The 24,062-nt window shown below is 44.7% G+C and overlaps 1 protein-coding gene across 1 annotated transcript in view; it reads right to left on the bottom strand.

The window, feature by feature from the left end:
- Positions 1–24,062, bottom strand: part of LOC144769045 (protein-glutamine gamma-glutamyltransferase E-like) — a 305,940-nt gene that overhangs the window by 19,211 nt on the left and 262,667 nt on the right. The window contains exons 10-11 of the mRNA XM_078653040.1: positions 14,571–14,885; positions 11,819–11,976 (exon numbers count right to left, since the gene is read on the bottom strand). Coding sequence (XP_078509166.1) covers positions 11,819–11,976; positions 14,571–14,885 — 473 coding nt within the window. The remainder of the gene's footprint in view (positions 1–11,818; positions 11,977–14,570; positions 14,886–24,062) is intronic.

Below are 24,062 nucleotides of genomic sequence, written 5' to 3' on the forward strand. Positions count from 1 at the left end.
ACCGCAGCTGATATTTTTATTTCGTCCTATTTGGACGACACAGTCCCAGAATATGCAAATCCTGTTCGCACTCCGCCAGTCCCTGTAAATCAGGCACTTCCCGCTCTTCCAGACACCGGAGTACCTGCTACGGTACCCCCGGTCCAGTCAGCATTTCAACTTCCCGCTCCGCCACGAAGAATGTCCGTCGATGATTCTAGTTTAGGGGCCGCAGGAGGAGGTCCTCCTCAAACCCCGCCGCCACACAAGCGTTTAACGTTAGCCGAATTACATGCACAAGCGTCACAGCGTACGCCCAGATATCAGACAGTAGCAGAAATAAGAAAGTCCCTTGCCGAATGTGTCTATGATCCAGTCCCAGGCGAGGATAATATGGTTTTATATTCGTTCCGTGTAAGAAAGGTGGCCGAGTATCTAGTCACCTTACCGAATATGAAAGAAGATCTAGACAGAATATATCGTTTCATCCGTACAGGGGATGATCCAGAAAGTATTGGCGAGGCCATGTCTCAAAGGAAAGCCGAGATCCAGCTCATGATATTAAAGTTCCTGATTAATTGTTTAATAAGAGAACAAGATTACCCGTCTAAAGATTCTGCCGAAATGAGAATCCTGACAAGGTGGAGTGATAATATAGCCGAGGGTAAGCACAAGACCGTCGGTGCTATGGAGAGTATGTACAAGAAAATCCGTAAAGAGATAATAAAGTTACACGAACAGCGTAAAGCCGCACAAGTAAGTGAGAAAGAAAGTATCTCTGATCCTGAAGAGGAAGACGACGAGAATCCCGCCAGAATAGCGTATGTAGGAAAATCTAGATTTCCAGATCGCCATTTACGTCTAGAACACAAGTCTATTTTCCGTCATTCAGCACCAGAACAAGGTTCTCTAGAACAAGTATTTCAAGCTACCGATCACATTCTGAAATCACGAATCGGTTATAGTGAGTTAAGCACTATGCATGAACAAGAACTAGTCCGATCAGCAGTCCGATGGATTACTGATTCTACCACTTTTCCAGACGAAATAGTGGCACAAATGTTTCTGAAATTGCCCCCAGCCGAGCAACGACTGGTGGGTATGTATATGATTCAGCACCTCATTACATTGTATGAGGGTCAGCACTCTGATCCAGGTCCGTTACATGATGTCCTGAACGAGTTACTCCAGTATAGATGGAGAGGTCTAGGTACCGATTTAATTAGTATCATTCTAGAACAGCGTCACAAATATAGAACATTCTTGAACCCGCATTTTGTTCATGTCTCACCTCCAGAAAGTAAATCATTTTACATAGACAGACAGAACCCGTTACGAGAAGTCCACCCAGTCAAAGGAACGGGTGGAGAAATGCAACGAGTGTTTGTATACACTCCAATCACAAAGATGGAACTCCTCGAGATGAAGAAATTAATTCCCTGTCATGACAAAGATCCAGCAGGGTTCCATAGAGAATTAAAAGACATGCTCCGTATGGGAGAATACACTTACCCAGATATCATTAAAATGTTAAAGGTCCTGTTGCCCGCAGGGGTGTATGAAAAGCTAAAGGAAAAAGAATGGGAGGTGGGAGAGAAAAAGATAGATTGGACAGCTCTAGAAGCTGAAGACAAGGCACGAGTACCAGGTACCGGTCTTGGAGATAAATGTAAAGAGTTACCAGAATTATTAATACAAGTTTTACCCAGATTATTGACAACGAGAAAAGAAGACTGGGATGCAATCTCAGCCTGTAAACAGAAACAAGAAGAAGATATTAGTGATTTTTATTCTAGGTTTGAAAAATGTTTTAGTATTAACAGTGGTCTCAAGACAAGTAGTGAGTCATACCCTCACCTTTTCGTTACTAAATTAGTCGAGAATTCAAGTCCACAGATTAAAAACCGAGTTTTGAAAGTTGAAAGCACCTGGCAAGCAAATACTCCGTCCCAGATGCTCCAGATGCTCCAGTATCACCAGAATAGAATCAGGGAAGAGCAAGAACACGAAAGAAAACGTATGAAAGACACGAAAATGAAAGTGCTAGTTGCACAATCTGTTCCTCAAGACAGTCAGAAGAGGGGTCCGAATCAAGCCAGTCATCCTGCAGCTCCCGTTAAAGGGAACTGCAATTATTGTAAACAGCCAGGTCATTTTATAAATGAGTGTGCAGTTCTGAAACACAACATAGCTACTGGTAAGACTAAAGAAAGACCACGTCCGCCTAGACAAGAACAAGTTTCACAGATTCCTCAGTCACAGAATGCACCACAGACAGTTACAGTACCGCAGCCTATTGCTGCAACACAGCACGTTACATCGCAGATGTACCAGTATGCACAGTCCGAGTATCCAGAGTACCAGCCATATTCATGAAACAGCCTAGAGAGGGAGGTAGGCTTGCCTCTCATCGAGATACCTGTAGATCAAGAAGGTCCCTATGTTCATAGTCAAGTATTAGGGAAAGACAGAAAGTTTTTGATTGATACAGGGGCAAGTAGGACCACAATTAGTCATGCCGAAGTTCCAGGGGCTCCGCTCTCAGGCTCAAGAAATGTTTCCCTTGGATTTTCAGGAAAGCCGATCGTTAATGAGATTTCAAAGCCAGTCACTCTAGAAGTAGGTCCATTGTCCCGTACTACTGATCTGTTACTTACCAAGTCATGTCCAGAAAACCTATTAGGCATTAAGACACTGAAAGAATTAGGTGCAGTTATTTGCTGCTCCCCAGAGGGAATACGTCTGTTCCTACGTGACTTTAAGGGTCACTATGTACTACGAGATTTTGATTCCAGACTGTCTAATGTTCCGCAGCATTTATGGGCGCAAGGTCCAACTGATGTAGGTTATATGCAAATCACACCCCATCGTGTGACTCTCAAACCAGGTGTAGTGTTACCACGAATCAGACAGTACAGATTGCCACCTGAGGCTGTAGCAGCCTTATCCAAAATTATAGACGAGCTCATGGCTCAAGGAGTAGTTGTAGAAACTGACTCCAATGTATGTAATTCTCCGATCATTCCAGTCATGAAACGTACTGATCCAAATGCACCCCCAGTATATCGATTAGTGATTGATTTACGAGAACTTAACAAATGTATTATTCCTCAGTACCCAGTTGTCCCAGATATTTCTTCCCTGTTAACAGCTATTGATTCCGAAGCCATGTTCTTTACTGTCATCGACCTCAAGAATGCATTTTTTAGTGTTCCAATTCATCCAGACAGCCAGTTTCTTTTCGGATTTTGTTTAAATGGAAGGAGCTATATGTTCACACGCGCTCCTCAAGGTTTCACAGAAAGTCCTAGTATTTACAGTCAAGCACTCAAGAGACAACTAGACAACATTCACATGCCAACTGACACTGCCCTGCTCCAGTATGTCGATGATCTACTGATCACAGCCCGTTCTGAACGTGACTGCGAGCGAGCATCACTTACAGTCCTGTATTTCCTAGCCGAGATGGGGCACAAGGTGTCCCCTTCGAAGCTTCAATTCTGTGTCCAGCAAGTGGTCTACTTAGGACACTTACTGTCCAAGAGGGGTAGGCAGTTGACACCCGACCGTATCCAGTTAATAGCGAGTCTTCCCCAGCCCAGAACCCAGAAGGAGGTACGTGCCTTTATCGGCCTTACTTCTTATTGCAGACAATGGATTCCACAGTATGCATTTCTAGCCAAGCCACTGATACAGTTAACGACACAGGAGGCAGCCGTATCGACTGTCCTCCCTTGGACATCTGAACATACACTTAGTTTCAACGAGTTAAAGAAAGCCCTATGCCAAGCACCAGTTCTAGCTACACCAAACTACAGTAAGCCTTTTACACTTTTCGTTACTGAACGTGAAGGTACAGCATTATCTGTTCTCACACAAGATCAAGCAGGACAATACAAGCCTTGTGCTTATTTTTCTAGCACATTAGATCCAGTCGCCCAGGCGTTGCCTGCGTGCCTCAAGTCAGTTGCAGCCACAGCACTAGCTATCAGACAAAGTGATTCCATAGTTTTAGGACACTCCCTGACAGTACAAGTCCCACATTCCGTGGAAGTTCTTTTAAACCGAACACAAACTCAGCACTTGACAATTGCACGTTTAACAGGTTATGAATTGACACTGTTTCAGCCACACATAGAAATCAGACGCTGCAACGTTCTGAATCTTGCTACACTGTTACCATCAGTTAATTCAAATCCAGACCCACATGACTGTGTGGAAGTAGTTAACATTACGACAAAGCCAAGACAAGATCTGACAGATATTCCGTTACCAGATCCCGACCTGACACTTTATGTGGATGGTTCATGTATGAGAACTAGTACAGGAGATTTAGTCGCCGCGTATGCAGTGACTACTGACACTGAAGTTATTGAAACACACCGTATTGACACTCTGTCCGCTCAAGCAGCAGAGCTAGTTGCTCTGACACAAGCCTGTATACACGCCAAGAACCTGAAAGTTAATGTTTACACAGATTCACGTTACGCATTCGGAGTTGTACACGACTTTGGAGTGCTCTGGCAGGAGAGAGGTTTCATGACTTCTCATGGAACCAAGATTCAGCATGGTTTCCTTATTCAAGCTCTGTTAGATGCCATACATTTACCGACATCCATCGCTATCATGAAATGCAAAGCACATACGAAAGTTACTGACATTATTTCCCAAGGTAATGATCTAGCAGATCGCACAGCCAAGCTTACAGCACAGACTCCAGACAGTCCAGTTAACAAGACACACACTCCAGATCCGACTACATGTATGACAGTTAAGGACCCTACACAAGATGTCATAGATATCCAGTTACATGCTACTCCCGATGAAATCAAGAAATGGTCTGTACAAGGAGGGGTCCAGACAGATCAAGGATGGTTAACGAAGGGTAGAGCCACATGGTTTCTCCCCGACTCTATGGTTCAAGTCATTATTAATACCGCACATAGTCCAGCACATTTAGGAGAAAAAGCTATGTTAGACAGTATCCAGAACATTTGGTTCAACAAGCATTTACGAGCTGCAGCCAAGCAGAAAGTCCGTACCTGTATGATATGTTGTCAGTTTAATCCAGGTAAAAGTGTCCCGGTGGAACAAGGTGGTTTCCAGCCCCCTGACCACCCTTTTGAGGTCCTCCAGATGGATTATATTCAGATGGAGCGATGTCGAGGTTTCAAGTATGTCCTTGTAGTTGTATGCGCTTTGTCCAGGTGGACAGAGGCATATCCAGTCCCAGATTACACAGCCACGACCACTGCCAAGCAGTTGGTTCGTGAATTCTTCCCTCGATATGGACTCCCTAGAGTCGTATATTCTGATAACGGCCAGCCATTCTCATCTGAACTCATGAAGCACGTTTCCCTGTTGTTAGGGTACCAGTGGAAGTTCCATTGTGTACGCCATCCTGAAGCAGCCGGTCTAGTCGAGAGACATAATCAGACTCTGAAAATCCGCATTGCCAAAGTTTGTAAAGACAAGGGTGTGGACTGGCTAGTAGCTCTGCCAGTCGCTTTATTTTATATGCGCATGGTCGCACATTCCAGATCAGGTCTGTCCCCGTATGAGGTCGTTTTCGGCCGCCCCCCTAACATGTGGGGTACTCCTAGACCCCGAAGTATTACTGATGTTTCATGTAATATGCTGACAGATTACCTAGCTTCCTTGATGTCTGCCCTCAACTCATGTCGTTCACAGGTTGCCGCCGCATTTCCAGACAATACCGAGGTGGCACCGCATGAAATCGTTCCAGGTTCGCTGGTGATGATCCGAAATTTTGACAGATCAAGTCCGCTGGAACCTCGTTGGAAGGAGCCACGTCAGGTCCTCTTGACCACCCGTACTGCCGTCAAGCTGGAAGGCAGGAAGGGGTGGATACACCTTTCTCATGTTAAACTTTTCAATGGATTGAAACCCGTTTCTAAAAACATTTCCAAGGATTCCCAGGATTTTAAGGACTGTCCCGCAAAAGACATTGTTACAACCCCTTCCCTGTTAGAGAAAACTCCGCAGCAGGAGTATAAGTTAAAGCTCCGGTCTAGTAAAATAAGTCAGTCAGTTTGATTGTATAAGTCCTCCCCTAGGTGAAACGGTTAGGCTGTTTCTGACATGTATAAAAAAGACCCCCATAGTGAGAGAGTCAGTCACAATTCAATTCAATGTATCGTTTTTCTAAGTTTCATATTATTTCTCAGCATAATGATTTCCTGCACTAGTTACGCACTTTTCCTGTGTTTTTCAGTTCCTCATGTAAATAAGTCTGCTAATGTTACAGTAGAGCACACGTTTAGTGATCTGCCTCCTCACGAATATTCATACCGCCTCGCTATGCGTAACAATTCATTTATCCGTATGTTACATTACTCACACCAGACCAGCAATGCCACTAATTGTTGGGTGTGTGGTCGACTCCCCCCTTTCCAGACACCGAAGGGAGTTCTGCCACTCTTTCCTTATCCATTTTCACATAATGGTTCGTGTGGAGCATGGTCCACGTTAACGTCATCCTCAACAGATATGTCTTTTCTTAACAGTACATGTTTCCCAGACAAGCAAGGTTTCCCCCACAGAACAGGTTTAGATCTAGAAAATGAAGTGTATAATTTAGGTAATTATTCGTCGAATTTCATGGTCCTGAATGTTCAGTCTGATACTACTCCAGACTCACCTGCTATTTCAGTACTACCAGTCAAAGGCGAATTATGTGTCCGAAATAAGGGTTCTGTACACGTAGGACATAGTGAATGTACTACTATTATCCAGTATAGTGACAGTGGGAAATCTATTTTTAAAGCTTCACGTCATTCTTATTTTGTTTGTGGTCAAACCGCATATGTCCGTCTGCCCCTCGATTGGGAGGGAACCTGTTACATTGCCTTCCTACTGCCACCTGTTTTTCTAGCCCCACCTGACTACCATAGGAATTCCTTCCTAGTACATACTAGACACAAGAGAAACCTCCCGATTGTCGATTATACTGAAACTGCCGCAGAGCAATTCATTGATATTGATAAAGGTGTGTTCCCTTATTTAGGTACAGTTGTAAATAGTAAGCTAATCCGTAGGTTAACAAGAACCCTTGAAGCAGTAGTAGATGAGACTGCCTTCGCTCTAGGTAACTTAACCGAAGAGCAATCCTTTATGAGAATTGTCGTTTTACAGAATCGTCTCGTCCTTGACGTCATACTGGCCGATAGGGGCGGGGCCTGTAGAGTCCTCGGATCTAGTTGTTGCATTTTCATTCCAAATAACGCGCCGTCTGTTTATTCAGCTATAACCAGACTTCATAAAATTGCCCATCTGTTACACCAAGATCCAGGCACCTGGACATGGTCTGGTTGGTTCTGGAATATAATTTCCGCATGGGGATGGAAAGTCCTGTCCTTTCTAAGTATCGCAGTAGCGATCATATTCAGCTGCTGCCTCTGTATACAATGTGGCCCTGCGATTTGCAGCATGTGTGCTACCTCTTGTATTCCTAGTCCCAAGCCCCGTTCTAAATCCCGTTCCAAGACAATTCGAGACGAGCAAATGGTACTGTATGAAATGATAGACGGTATCATGAATATTGATGTTTCCTGATGGAAACGTAGTGACAAGGAGGGAATGTGGAAAAGTAAATTTTGCCATGTTCTGTGTCCCTACGCCTCATCCATCATATGTTATGTGTGCATGACCAATATGCATATGTTATTCCCCATGTCCGATTCAAGACGCAATTATAGTTGTGTCCACCTCTAGTATGTCAGTTTACAGTCCTCGTGAATACTACGAATATCAGGCCTATGTAAAGCTACGTTGCCACGTTTCCCAGTGTGCACGTTATTCCATTATAAAGTCCCCGTTTCTAGGCCTCAACAGGGCCCGGACCCTAGATTCAGCTCCTGTCTCCTGAGTCTCGCTAAGGAGCGATCCAGCCCCCACCTGTATCCTCGACCTTTCACTTACTTCCTGCCTCGCAGTGCCCGGTGCAGCCTGGCTCTGCCTCTGAGTCTGCCAAAAGTATGTTATAGTTCCAGTTATCAGTTCAGTCCTCCTCCTCTGCATTCCTAAGCTACTGAACTGCATCAATAGTTTCCGTCATTGTCTAGCCTTCACGTCTCCATGTTAGAGAAATACTGCATTTACTGGTCATTTAATATTCTTCATCACGCACTACATGTAGAATAAATGCATGCTCCAGTCTTAGAATCAAGTTAGCTTTTCCCCTCATGACTTCTAGTTTATATCAACATGTTCCCTAAACATCAGATACTAGATAGGGTTTAGGTACATGTCGCTCCGACCCTCCAGACTTTAGTCTCTGCTCCTAGCACAGAGTTCATAGCCCCCAGCTTCTCCTAGTAACACGTCATTGCCAGTTTACGCGCACCACCAGGTCAGAGGTTCCGGCTTCTTAGGTAGCCCCCTCCTATGTTTCCGCCCTATTCATGACATATTCTGTTACGTTTGCATCACATGTCTATGTATACTCCCAGTTACACCTACTTTTTACTCTTATCTTTCGCGACTGCTATGCATCACGCCTTCTGCTCCACCCACTGCTACGCCTACTGCAATGTAATGCTATGTGTTTGCGCTATGTATAAATGCTCTTGTATTGTTATTAGAAGTTGGCGCGCTCATCCCAGACCTAGCCCCAGCAGCTGCTGGGTCATCCTATGCAGGTTGTCCTGTCCCTGTCCTTATGCTGTAATAAACCTGCAGAAACTCCTACTACCTCGAATCTTGACTCTTATTTATTGAGCTATCTGTTATGATATATGCCTAGTCAAAAATAGGGTATTATTTATTTATTTACCACACAAGTATAGAGAGAATAGAGTAGTACAATTCAGTGATTCGGAATGATGCAATGAGAAAGTACTTCTGTAAATATGTCCCATCAGAATAGCCCTCTTTAAATGTTTAGCTGCAAATGGTTGCAATACCCTTCCCTTCAAAGTGCTACAATATCAAGCCCACTATATAATGAGCCTTGCACATACTTTTGTGTTCCTATGCTCACAGGACACACAATCACTCAATAACTAAAATGAACCAGTGCAGAAAAAGAGCACACACCACACTTTATTCTCTGCAATTCAACTTAAAAACAGAAACATAATTTATCAACAATCAAGCAGTTTCCTGCAGAAATCTTTGCATTCACTAGTGCGTACTTCTGTGCCACAGTTGTGGAAAACTCTGCACTTCCTAATCCCACCCATTCAGATGGAAGTGAATAATGAAAGGCATGGTTTGCCTTGGATGTTTCGCAGGGCTCAGAAACAAGTATATTGTGGGCATTCCCAAACTCCTCTCTGTTTCCATTCCACCCTGAAAAGAGTTGGAAATTTACGCTTTGCAGAATCCCGCCCAAGATTCAGAGGGATTGTAGGGAAAGGACTTTTTCTTTGGGGAAACATGTTTTCACCTAATAAAAATATACGAAAAATGTGTGTTTGCACAGGTAGGTCCATCACCCTGTGTAGACATCTCCACTATGGAGGACTATGAACAGCAGGAATTGGAGCCCTTGGGAAAACATTTGACAGTCCAACTATATCCCTGTAAATCTGTGACTAGAATATCTTCCTAGGCGTGCTACTGAGAATAATGGTGCTTAGCCAAACAGAGGAAATCGGCATCCACACATTAACGTAAATCTATAGGTACAGGCTTAATACTTTTTTTTTATGAATAGGGCACGTTTTCCACACTTTGTACACATGACCCACTTGCAGTAATTATGTTAATCATGCTCTGCCCGACCAAAGACATTAACCCTCAATGACATAAAGTAGACCGACAGAGAACACTACTAGAACGCATACCTCACAGAAATTAGGAGAACCACCAGCCTTTCTACAAGCACTCTGAAATACACAGGACAAGTAACAGCGCGGTCTACATGGGAAACATCCTTTACAACGCAACTTTTACCACGCAGTGCCTTTACGATGCAACTTTTACAACGCAAACCATTACAACGCATTGCGCTGGGGGGCGCTCTAGGATAGGGAATAAGTTTAATTTACTATCCCACACCTTCCCTAGTGTCCACGGGGATTGGAGTTGGAATAGTAAATTAAACTATTCACTATCCAGCACCCCAAAGCGCTATGCGTTGTAAAGGTTTTCGTAGTAAAAACCGCGTTGTAAAGGCATGCGATGTAAAAGCATGCGTCGTAATGTCATACATCCCGGTGTACTACACATACAACATTTAGAAGATCAGAATACAGATTGTTCTAATCCAAGGGGTTGCATAGCAGTCCAAACTGTTACATTCACTAACACAGGGGCATGCTTAGATGAATCACAGAACATGAATGCAAACTGACTGGTCACCATCACGTAACTACATGGAGTCTGGTGTTTGTTGTTATGTGGACTTCAGACCAGGCAACAAGAAACCTCAACGACACCTAGGTCACAGGGCCCCATCCTTGACGTACATTTAATACGATGATGCTTTAGTTCGCACAAATGAGCCAGATGTAGAATATTACAATGGTTTGTAAAAGAAAAGAAACAGTATTGGAGTATGTTATTTTCACCCGCTACACATTGGTGAATATTAAGTTGGCCGGCAACTGGAGGTACTCAACTGAACTGAGGGTTTCCGATTCAGACCAATATCCCTACCCCAGCATAGAAATACCATGCAGGAACTACTATTAACAGGGTTCATTTCATCATGTGACTACCCGATTCACTGTTTGAAGGACACTTTTTCAGCCTCTTCCAATATGTGGAACACATGCTTAAAAAAGCCTTTTCCCCAGTGCGCTCATGTACCCAGTAAAGTCATATGCACTGGTGTATCTCGTAGCCACCACTCTGCATGCGTTGTGACTTGTCCATAGTGTTTTTGTATCTTAACTACCCTAACTAGAGAGTGGAAAGGGAAATTGAAAGGTGTTAGGATGAGGTATGGTTTGTAAATACCTTTTTGAGTGAAACTGATTTGTAATGAGTGGTAAATGACCATACATAGAAGAGAGAAAAGCCAACAAAGAAAACATTTATGGTATTATAAGCATTACATGGCATTATTAAATAATCCGTTGGAGATGTTGGCAGTGATGACTTATAGAGCACAATGTGAGGCATGATGGGTAATATAGCTGTCTACGATTGAAGGAGACATTGGGACATATTACCAACGATTAGCGATATTTATCGCTAACAAGGCTTAGCAACAATTTTTTCAACGCTAAGCATCGCCGGAAATTATCGCAGAGATAACTTGCTATTAGCAAGGTTTATCTCAGAAGTGATAAAAATCCTCGCGCTAACTCCCAAATGAGAGATTATCGCTGGAAAACCAATGATAATCTCTCGAAGTTTGGCGTTAGCTTGATGATAGGGGCTCACAAACTTAGCCATGATATCCACCTTCCATAGGATATCATGGCTAAGTCAGAAAAATACCAGGTGTAAAAAAAGCAGCGCTAACCGCGGTTAGCGCTGCTTTTTTTTATCACTAACAGGGTTAGCGAAATCCTTGATAATAGGAGAAATGTCGCTAAACAACATTTCTCCTATTATTTTTCTCTGGAACGCCCCCTTTGCATCTCATTAGAGATGCAAGGGGAAGCGTAGAGAAAAAGGGTGCTAACATGCGAATTTGCGTGTTAGCACCCTGTTGCTGATAGGGAGATAATTTTATCTCCGCTTTCTTGGCTTTTAAAGCTAAAAAAGCGGAGATAAATCCCTTGATAATATGCCCCATTGTTTCCAATGGGTTGTGTGAAATCTCATATTGTGATAGTAGCGAAGAGAAAGGTCACATTTTACACTTTCAGGAGTTGCGATAACGGGTAGAATCGAGAAGTTATTGAATCGGTTATTTTCCCACCTTTATGTCCAGGGGAGGGTTCTCCAGGATGACATTGTTTTCAGTCAGTACCGTTGACTCGTTCTTGACTTCACACAGAACAGTGATGTTGAGGATGTTGTCACTAGTTAAAGCTTTTTTATATTGCTGATATGTCACCTTAACCGGTATACTTTGCTCTGTGAAGTAAAAAAAAATAACGATAATGTTCTCTACCATTTAACCCTTTAAATATTCATATTGTATGTCCATACATTAATTGTGCAGTTACTCATTTCTTTCGTCTGCCTCTGGATTTTTAACCTCATAAAAAATATATTTCAAGTTGTCTCAGTCAGTTAAGACCTCTCAGGAGACGTATGTGTAAAAGCTGTATGTATTCAAATGCCTGCAAAGCCACCTCAGACTTTAATTTGTCTAAAAATGATACGCTGAACACCACTTGGACCTCGAGGTTTGGTCGGCTACTTGCACTGTGAGGGATAGGGCTGGACATAAAAGTGGGGAAGGATAGGCGTTAAAATTATCGCCGTTTTATCGGCAGGAAACTGCCGATAAAACGGCGATAATGGGCTTGATAATACGCCCTTGTTAATTCCAATAGAAGCCCATGTTCTGATGTTAACACGGGCTTCTATGGGAATTAACAAGGGCGTATTATGAAGCCCATTATCGCTGTTTTATCTGCACTTTCCTGCCAATAAAACGGCGATAATTTTAACACCGGTCCTTGATAATATGCCCATGGTATATATATGCACATCTGATACATGGAAGTTTTCATATTTCGGCACTCCATCAATATTTTGCTGTGCGTCCATGCAGTCCAGGTAATTATTCTTCTGTGAAATTAGAATTACATGTAGAATTTGCTGTTTTAGCACCAGAGTATTCAAGGGTCAGACTTTACCACATGCTTTTGTCCTGTATGGAAAATATTAGGGGTGTGGTGTTCACAGTATATTAAGAAATTTCAAACATTGTGCAAAGAAAGGGTTTGCACAATGATTGCATTTACCACCACACTTTGAACCAAACCCTTTGGTTTCTCTGTTTTCACAAATGTAGGAAATATATTTAATACAATTCTGAAAAGTTACACATCATGTGCTCAGAGTTTATCCCAGTCCTGCTCCCCCACTGCTTTTCTCCCCATTGCAGAGAGTGTTCCCGCTCAATGGCTGCGCCGTTTTCAAGTTGACTTTTAGGCCAATACTTTCCGGGCCAAATTTACATAATGTTTTTACCACTTGCAGGTGTTTTTAAAGATGCTACGGTTTGATATTTACTCTGGTGGAGTCTGAGACGATATTTAAAATGTGAAAAATATATTTTTTTCCCACAAAATGGAAAAACTGCTCCGAGCAAAAAAGGGATTCTAGCCGCGATTATTTTATAATTTGAAACTTAGTATAAAAGGATAACTTCTTGTTTTTGCTTATGGCCTTGTTAATGTATTTACATGTCAAATGCCTCACATTAGGTTAATCGAGTACTCCGACCGTACTCTGGGGCATATTATCAAGGGGGTTTATCTCCGCTTTTTTGGCTTTAAAAGCCAAGAAAGCAGAGATAAAATTATCTCCCTATTACCTAGCTGTCGCTAACACCAGTTAGCGACAGCTAGTAGGAGATAGCGACCATCTTGGGCCCCACTTTGCATGTCAGTGATATTTATCACTAATGACATGCAAAGTGGGCGTGCCAAGATGTTAGCGACTGTTTCCAGTCGCTAACATCGCTATCTCCTATTACCAATTTTTGGAGATATTCGCGCTAAGCGCGAATATCTCCAAAAACTAACACCTGCCCTGAGCAGTTCTTAGCCATGTTATCCAATGGGAGGTGGATAACATGGCTAAGAGCATTAGCTTGGTAATGCATGAATATCACTGACTTTTCAGCGATATTCATGCATTGCGGCCGTTTTTTATCGCATTTGCGATAAACCTTGATAATAGCAAGGTTTATCTGCGATAATTTCTGACGATGCTTAGCGTTAAAAAATTCGTTGCTAAGCATCGTTAGCGATAAATATCGCTTAACGTTGGTAATGTGCCCCAAAGTTCTGTATGTCTTGGTGAATTCACAATATTTTCTAGTGCACACATAGCTCAGGATGCTTGTGTCCTTAAACTCAGACCTTTTGACAGTGAAATAAATCCAAATGATCACCCTCCGTCCTGGAGAACTGAGTGTCAAGTATCTGATAGTTCTGGACCAGCTCATGTAACTATCAATTGTGATCACAGGGCTCAAAAAAGGACATTTCAGAGGTGCACAAAGGGCGTGGGCCTCCCTGGATTGTATGAATACAATAGTCCTCAGTTATGCCCTCTTCCATCCAAAGTACCTGTGAGTCTGCTTTCTGCTTGAAAATGGCCCAACATGGCTGACTATACCTCTTAAAGTAGTTATAATTTCGCAATGAAGTACACATTATGAGACAAAGTTAAGGGCCAGCTTTACTCTTGCGGAAAAGTACCTGCTAATCCTGATTCTGGTAAAGTCCAGAAGCCACTCGACAAATGTTTGGACCTTGGCCATAACATGTGACCAGCTCCCTGCAGCTATTACCAGTGGGCACAAGGCACAGAAAGTGACCCTTGGCAAAACCCACTCATGCCCTTTATATTCTCCTAGTACAGGACTTGGCCTTACACAGTACCCTCTTTTTCTTACCATTTCCCTCATTTCCTTTGTATGGCATGTGTTCCCATACCACTCTCCTCTCAAAAAAGTCTTAAATGTTTGCTTTTTTCATGCTAGGTACCTGCTTTGGGGCCAAGAGTAATCTCTTGTGAAGTTGTCCAGATCTTGCTGCTCAGTCTTCGCGTGTAGTCGGTTGAGTTGACATTGAAGATCACTTTCACATCCTTGCTGGTATCAGTCACATTGGTTAGAGTTACCGAAGCACGAGCATCTAGGCCAACCTGACTGTCTCCAGACTCTCTAATCTCGCAGGAGACCGAAGCCTCTCCCGAGTAAGGAGCAGATGAGGCAACATCCGCTGACATGGCGAGGAAGCTATCTGTTGTTGTTGCTTTCTCTCTGGCACGGCCATGCACCTCCCGCTCTTTTGTGGTACCTGGAAGGACAGGTGGAAATCGCACAATTGTAGATCATACTATAGAGTGCACAAAAGCAAGCAATTTGATTTCTTAAATATTATGAATCCTGTGTATTTTATTTATAGAAGGATACTTTGACAGAAATTTACAGAAATTCATTTTTTTGCTCAAGTTTACAATAAAAGATGGCCTTATTGGCTCATGAGCATAAAATTTGAATAAACTGAATTATTTTATCCCCAGGCAGGCATATCACAGAATAGGACATACCTAATTAGAGCTCTCCCTAGCGAGAGTAACTAGGGCTGCGAGCTAGTCTGACCGATACTATCACTTGCTGGCAAGAACACGCTGTGTAATGCGTTTTTAAGGAGCTTTTAGATCGAAAACTATTTTTATTGTTTGGGGGCTTGAAATTGTTTATTTCAGTGGGAATATTGATCAGGAACACTGACACCTCTCCACACGCTATTTTCTCATTTCCCTGCCTCGCCCAGCCGGTCTTTTGATCCGGTGTAGGCGGCGGTGGGCGCCATCTTTGGTGTGGCTGGGGGGTGCGCTCTAGTCGCGCCGGCCTCCCGCCCTCCCAGGCTATTTAGCTTGGCTCTTACCTTGCCCTCGCTGCCTAATTAGAGCTCTCCCTAGCGAGAGTAACTAGGGCTGCGAGCTAGTCTGACCGAAACTATCACTTGCTGGCAAGAACACGCTGTGTAATGCGTTTTTAAGGAGCTTTTAGATCGAAAACTATTTTTATTGTTTGGGGGCTTGAAATTGTTTATTTCAGTGGGAATATTGATCAGGAACACTGACACCTCTCCACACGCTATTTTCTCATTTCCCTGCCTCGCCCAGCCGGTCTTTTGATCCGGTGTAGGCGGCGGTGGGCGCCATCTTTGGTGTGGCTGGGGGGTGCGCTCTAGTCGCGCCGGCCTCCCACCCTCCTCACACCCTATATAATTTGCAGCATGTCCAGACGGCGCAGCGGGCTGGCGCAGCGGGCGCGCGCCGAAGCCGCGCCTAAGCCAAGCCCGTCTGCGCCCGTCCGCGACCGGACTCGGCCCAGGGCCATAACCCCTGGCCCTCTAGTGCGTTATTCTTCCTTGCAACTAAGACAGTTGAACCCTGGCCACTCCCACCGACATTGTATCATTCGCCCTCTCTCCACTGCAGTGGGCGTTACCCCCATCCCTTGCCCTGGGTGTCAATACCAACTTCCGCAACCTTGTTTGACTGGCTCCTCAGCCTCAGACCCCCCTAGCAATACTTTTTCTCATGAACTGCATATCACTCAACCCCATGGTTGTCGAGCAGCACTCATTAATACGCGCTCCCTTCCATGCCACAGCTTACAGATCAGCGAGTTTATTCTCGCCCATGATCTTTACTTCCTTTTTGCCACCGAAACTTGGGGAGATGCTGGTTCAGGACCGGATTTCTGCCTGGCAACCCCTGAGGACTATAGTGTCGTTAGGCATGACAGACATATAGGAAGAGGTGGCGGACTTGCCATTATTTATAAGAATCTGTACCGCACCACACTTGATCCTATACAGTCCACTAACTGTGAAGCCGCCACCTTTGCTATTAATATTAATCATAAACAAGCCCTCAAGGGAATTTTGCTAAATCGACCTCCCGGGCCCCGAAATTCTTTTCTTGCCACACTTTCTGATTTTAATGATCACATCATAAGTTCGCCGGAATACATGATATTAGGAGATTTTAACTTCCCTCTGGAAGAACAGGACAACCACGAAACGACTCAACTCACTGCTGATTTCCTAACCTTAGGACTTCAACAATTGGTGAAGGGAACCACACACCAGGCGGGGCACATTTTAGATGGTCTGTTTACCAACAACTCAGACATCTCTGTACTGGATATTCTTCCTCTTACGTGGTCAGATCACAGGGCCATTATCTTTGGGATCCATACCCGGCACGCTAACCCTCCCCCTTCCAGGCCACGAACAAGGTTAGGGACCCGTGCTTGGAAAAATGTGGATATCCATCAGATGCTAGATATCCTGACACTATCCTCTCCTATGGGGATAACCAATCCTGCTTTATCAGCCTCCGACTTCCAAGACTGGATTCGGAACGCTGCTGATCAGGTGGCCCCGGAGAAGCTTATGCGACCTAACAGAATATCCCCATCGGCGGCTTGGTATACCGAAGAGCTTAGGCTCCACCGACAACACTGCAGGAACTTGGAAAGGCGCTGGAGGAAACTTTACTGCCCCAGAGCCAAGCAGTCCTACAAAGACGCCCTGACAATATATAAAAAGGCTATCATTGCCCGAAAAAGTGCATTTTTCTCGGCTCAAATCGAGAATGCCAGAAACTCTGCTAGAGAATTGTTTTCAGTGGTCACTACTTTGTCCACCCCCTCTACGGGACCTGGGGTTGAACCCTCTCAGTCTTTTTGTAATGCTCTGTCCAGCTTTTTCACTACTAAGGTGGCAGATATATACTCATCCTTTGCAGGGAACGTAGGGACAAGATCCAGAGTCTGCAGTGGTGAAGATCCAGCCACTGACCATGATCCCTTCTCGTCCTTTGCTCCTATTATGCAAGATCAAATCAGCAGACTCATCTCTACTACCAAGTCTGGCTCCCCCTTAGACCCCTGTCCGCCCTCAGTGATGGCTAACCTCAGCGAGCTGATCTCTCGTCCACTTATGGAAATTTGTAACACCGCATTCCAAACTGGTCGCTATCCAGGTCCTTGGAAGAAGGCCGTGATCAGACCTCTTCTGAAGAAACCCTCCCTGGACCCCACAGCGCTGGCCAGCTATAGACCAATAGCGTGTCTCCCCTTTCCTGCCAAAATATGCGAATCTCTGATGAATAAACAAATCTCAGAGTTCGTCGATACTTACCAACTTCTCGACGAAACGCAGTTTGGCTTTAGGAAAGGGCATGGAACCGAGAGCGCTTTAATAAAGGCCTCAGACGAGATCAGAGCCATTATGGACCAGGGAGGTGCGGCTGTCCTGATCCTTCTGGACTTGTCCGCAGCCTTTGACACGGTCGACCATGCTATTCTGGTCGACCGTGTCACAGCCCTGGGGATAAACGGTAGGGCTAGAGATCTTATTTCATCTTTTCTGGCCAACCGTACCCAGACAGTGAAGTTGGGTAACTTCTATTTTCCTGTCTCTGCACTCCCCTGTGGAGTTCCACAGGGTTCCTCGCTAAGTCCAACGCTATTTAATATCTATGTAGCAGACTTAGCGAGGGTAATAAAGGCCCATGGGTTGCGACTTACATCTTACGCAGACGACACCCAACTGGTTCTGGCGATCCACAAGGACGGCCCAGCGGTGGCAGCTAATTTTCAAAGGGCAATGCTTGCTGTCAGTACTTGGATGTCCTCCAATTGTCTGAGGCTTAACTCAGACAAAACCGAGGTCATGACCTTTGGTAAACTCTCCCCGGACTGGTCTTCCACTTGGTGGCCTAACCAGCTGGGCTCTCCACCTGTCCCAGTTGAAAAGGCTAGAAACCTGGGAGTTATCTTTGACAGCAAGCTGTCATTTAACCTTCATGTCAACAAGGTTGTGTCATCTGCGTTCTTTATTCTAAAGAAAATTAGGAAAATACTGCCTTACCTCCCCACCTCAGCTGGGAAGACCCTGGTCTCCACCCTAGTGTTTTCCAAAATCGACTACGGGAATGCCCTCTTCCTTAATACTCAGAAACTCGTTCTATCTAAGTTGCAGTCCATACAGAATGCGGCTGCAAGAATTCTTCTTGACATCCCCGCCGCCAGCCAACCACTTCAGCCATTCGTCATCTGCATTGGCTAAGAGTAGAGGGCCGTATTAAATTTAAGGCCCTCTGCATCGCCTACAAGGCAGTGCACGGCGTCGGTCCAAAGTTTCTGATTGAAGCGTTCCAGTTGTATAGCCCCAAGAGACAGCTGAGATCCGCCAACACCTGCCTGCTTCCGGTACCTCGCACGAGAACGGCAACTTGGGGAGACAGGCGCTTCTTGGTTGCCACACCCAAACTTTGGAACCTTCTGCCACTCACCATAAAAACTGCCCCCAATTTGATGAGCTTTCGGAGGCTCTTAAAGACATGGTTGTTCAACCAGTAAGCCTGCTGCTCGGTCTTTCTATCCGCCACATGCGCCGAGACACCTTCGGGTATTTGTTTGCGCAATAAAAATCTCGAAAATAAATAAATAAAAATAAATACCTAGCCCCAAGCTCACCCTGGATAGCCACAACCAATACAGTAGCAGACTCAAGGGCAAGAGTGAAATTCTTTTAACTCCTGGAGATATATAGGTCCTGATTTACAAGCCCCTTGCAACATCGTTACGACAATGTTGCGTCACTTCTGTGATGCAGCAGTGTTGTAAACAATGCACCACTATGCAACATATTTACAACGTAACGCATGTAGTGAGATACATCACGTTGTAAAGCCCTGCGCTACATTATACCTGCATCTGGTAGAATGTATGCAGGGTGGGCATTCAGTCGCAAGGAAGCCCCGTAAAAGTGACGCAGTGAAACCTACAAGATTTCCCTGAGTGACTTTTACGACCCCACTGTGTCAAAACCTTACACCTACTTGAAGCAGGTGTAAGGAGTGATGTGTGATGCAGCACAATAAGTATAGGCTGTCCCTGAGCATTGCTGGAGTTGCGTCATGCTTGCGACATGACTCCAGCAATGCGCTGCCCTTACGACACGCATATGTCTATCCTTGCGCCACGGTGCGCCGCATTGTAAATGCGACCCATTCGTGATGGCGTAAGGGTTTTTGTGCGTGTCGCATCTTAACTGGCGCATCCCTGCTAATATGCAGAGATGCGCCAGTTATTGTAAATCTGCCTCATAGTTTTGATCATTTATGAAACTTCTCAAATTAAATGGCATACTGTGTGCAATGCATCTTGAAGTGTAATATAGAGAAAATATTAATAATGTTAATGTTAATCAGCATTTGTACAGCACTCAATATACCATGTGTATGGTGCTGCAATGTCATACAGACATTTTCAATATGTAACTAAGAGTTTTTTTGCTGTTTTTTTAATCATTCGTCTATATTTAGTTATTTATAACACACTTTGAGGCAGAAATCCATGAACTATAAAATAGAGTGCTAATATTATCTCTCTGTACTATATTTATAATACGTTTTTAGAGTCATTTATATTCCTATTGAAAGTGCATCGCATGCTAACGTATTGGGAATTGGTTATTTGGTGTCTATGTTTTTAATACTCATGGCATAAGAAAATATCTTCTCATGACATTTTCCTTGAAAACGCTGCACCACTGTCCACAATATTCAGTTGGTTAAATGGAATGTTGATTGAGGGTTTCTGGAACTGTTCTAAACTGGATCAATGCCATACTCTTTCATTGAACTAAAAAAGTAGGCCTGATATCATCAAAATCTTCTTACCAAATGATACACTGTGGTTTTACTAAAGACTCTGCTCTATCCCTTCTAGTGTTTAACTGTTTCATGTGTCCAGTGTCCAGTGTTCCAGCTCCTAGCCCTAGAAAAAGCAGCACTTTGATAGGTATAGAGATGACATTCAGATCTATATAGATCTAGAATATAACTAAGAGTTCTAGTACTGCAGTGCACAGTATTGTTAGCGCTTTTGTGCATTTAATCAAAATACATATTATTGATAGTTTGCAGAGAAATTAACCTGCACCTTAATTCGCATATACATATTGGCATGGAGCTACTGCAGTTAGACCAAATTTGCTAGGACTTGTTAAAGTATGGTACACTGCCTCAATCTAACTAGTCCTCATAAGGGCTTGATGCCATCTTGTCACAATAGATGGCACGTCATCATGTTTATTCTCTCATTATATTTCTGCCTGACACTACTTGCAACAAGGCGTGTTGTGTTTATTTCTGAAAAACATTGTTTGCGCAGGGCTTGGTAGAGATAGCCCAATTGGAACATTTTTCCAAGGACCTCCTGCTTACATGCAGTATGGTATTCATTCTCAAGCCTTCACTGTTGTTTATGTAACTTGTTAGACCTGGCATCATTGGCATAAGTCTCTCCTCCATTTTTTTTCTGTTTGCCTCCTCTGTTTACGATGTTTTTGCTGGTATATGCTTTGGGCACTGTGCCACTGCTGATCAGTGCCACAGTGCAAGTGCTCCCTATGTGAAATTGCTGTATTGATTTACTTCCATGTTTGGCTTATTTGGTTTACTATCAGTCCCTAGTAGAGTGCACCAGGAGTGCCAGGGCTTGTAAATACAAATGCTGCTAGTGGGCCTGCAGCACATGTTGTGCCACCCATAAGAGCGGCCTAGTAAAAGTATGTCTGAAGGTCTGCCATTGCCAGACCACGTGCAGTCTGACTGTCACGAGGACTGCGCAAGTACACCTACTTGCCAGTCCCTAAACCTTCCCTTAACTTCATGTTAGTCACCCCTATGGTAGGCCCACGGGCAGGGTGCATTGTAAGCCTAAGGTAGGACAAGCCTGACAAGGTTGGCATGTCCTAATAGTGAATTACAGCCATAGTCGTTTTTCACTATTGTAAGGTAACCTGCTCTCCATCAGTTAGAATGGGCTGCCAGGATTATTAATGCTATAATCCTAGCGGGCTCGGGGAGCATGGTGCAATGTCGAGTTTGGTATCCCTGAACTCAGGGTTTAATAACGCATCCGTTTGTGTGGATGGTTTTTGGACTCTGTGTTTGAAAATAGCACTTTTAGAAAGTAGCTATTTTCTTGTCTAACTGTCTACCGGTCTCTGCTGGTTCTGGTGTGCGTGTGACAGGAGCTGGGTGGCTCCAGAGAGTCTGAATGAGTCAGTGTGGGATGAGTGGGGCATTTGCATTGAGAGTAGGGGAGAGTAGCTCTTGATAGCCTGCCCTGCCTGATACAATGTTGGCTCCGCCCCCCTGCCAGGCGACTGATGACTCTGTGCTTGCCTGGGACTTTCCTGGCCCGCCTCCTGCCGGGCAGCTGATGGCCCTGCCCCTGCCAGTGACAATGCTGGCTCCGCTCCTGCTGGGCGGCCGAGGACTCTGCCCTGCCCCGTGAATAGGCCAGGTGCTCTGGCCTGGCAACACCCACAACAAACCCAGGATGGGGGGAAATTCCCCTGCATGGACAAAGGGATCAAAGCCAAAAAGGGGTATAAGAGAAGGACCCCTGAACCAAGAATTCAGATCACTTCTGACAAGGAAACCTGAACCAAGGACAAGAAGCCTGCTGATCTAAGGACTGCCTACCCCTTCTGCCAGAGTGCTGTTTGTTGGGGGAATCCTGCATTGCTTCTTTATTTTTGCCAAGGAACCAGGAGAGAGGAACTGTGTGTGTACTCTCACTCTTTGCTGAGAAAATCTCCAAGGGCTGGAAGAGTGCCAATCTCCTGTTGAAGTCACAGGGCTAAAGGACTTCATCTGCTTAAAGTGCTATTTGCTGGAGTTTGTGAATCCAGCACCTCTGAAAGAATCCAGCAATCTCGACGCCGACGGACGCCGCCGAATCCAGCTCGACATCGTGAGTAACGGCTCCAGTGTCCCGCTTCCTCGACGCCGGCCGCCGGGCCCGATCGACGCCAGCAGCAACGCCAGTGAGTAGTGAGTTCGGCTCCAGCTCCAAGTGACCCCGTGTCTGCACCGCTGCTGATCGCATCGACTTCGAGCCCTCTCGACGCCGTGAGCGCTGCTCACTCTTGCAACATCGACATCGACGACGCCGTATCCTGCTTCATCCCGTGAGCGCTGCTCCCGCCTGACTTCGGTCGACGCCGCTGCAGATCGCCCCGACTCCGAGGCCCGATCGACGCCGAAGACGCGACGCCGGACATCTCGACGCCGCTGATCATCGAGTGCTTCACTTTTTCCAAGGTACTGTGTTGTTGGGGTCTGTGCGACTCCGGGCTCGACGTAGCGCTCCTCGCGGTCGACGCCGAACCTTTGGATTAACTTTGCCTCGACGTCGTGTGACTCCCGTGTGGGTTACATTGTTGCCAAGAACTGTGTTTTAGAGAAGAAGAGTTGCTTTTGATACTAAAGACTTTGTGCTAAGAAGAAACCGTGCTTGAACTATTATTTTTTCCTTCCAAGAGTATTTATTAAGATTGTGGTATATTTTTGTCGTTATTTGGTCTTGTGCTAAACCTTATATAAAAATCCATATTTTTATAATACTACTGTGTCGTGTCCATTTGTAGTGTATTCACTTTATTACTGTATGTGGTCATAAATGCTTAACGCACTGCCTCTGAGATAAGCCTGTCTGCTTTGCCAAGCTACCAAGGGGGTGAGCAGGGGTTATCTAAGTGTGTGATCTCCTTGCCCTGACTAGAAAAGGTGTGTCCCTATTTGTCAGAAGTGTATACCTCTGCCAACTAGAGACAGCCGCTTCTAACATTGGTGGGTCAGCGGTGGGATTTTGAACTTTGCATTTATGACCCATGTGCAGTGATTAGTGTGCGCTACATAGTGAAAGCAGACCATAGCGCAGCCACAATCTGTTTTGGTTGGATATTCTATTTTTGTTCTCCAATTTCCTGAAGCTTGATTTTTGAAACTGCCAGTTTTGACCATGAGTGACGCCGGAGTCACTGCCCCTGTTGTTGTTGTTGTGGAGGAGTTTGATAGGAGCAAGATAAAGGATTACAAGTTACAGGATCTGAAATCCTTTTGCAAGCAATTTAAAGTTCCTACCACAGGCTGCAAAAACAAACCAGAATTTCTCAAAGCATTGCAGGCCTGGTTAGAGGCCAGAGATCCCTCTGATCCGGTGGTGGTACCGACAGAGGAAGGGGAGGAGGAAGTGCCCGTGACTGGGCCTGTATCCCCTCCTGGCAGCAGTGTTTCCTCCAAAGGTCTTTCCCCTGAAGAAAGAGAAGAAAGGGCGAAGGAGCGAGCCTACAACATGGAAATGGCAAAACTTAAGATAAATGGGCAGTTGGAGATAGAGAATGCAAGAGGCAGGAGAGAAGCTGATTTGGAGATCAAAAGATTAGAGTTTGAAAGAGAGAAGTTAGCTTTTGAGCGTGATACCAAGTTGAGGGAGTTGGAGCTCCAAGCTAAAAAGTTAGAATTGAATCCCTCTGGTGGCAGCATCCCATCTGTGCCTGCAGAAAGTAGGTTTTATTTTCCCAAAGATGTGATCAAAGATTTCCAGAAGAATGAGGATATTGGTCAATGGTTTAAAGCATATGAGTTAG

The sequence above is a fragment of the Lissotriton helveticus genome, chromosome 7 (assembly GCF_964261635.1).
Source record: "Lissotriton helveticus chromosome 7, aLisHel1.1, whole genome shotgun sequence".
NCBI lineage: Eukaryota > Metazoa > Chordata > Amphibia > Caudata > Salamandridae > Lissotriton > Lissotriton helveticus.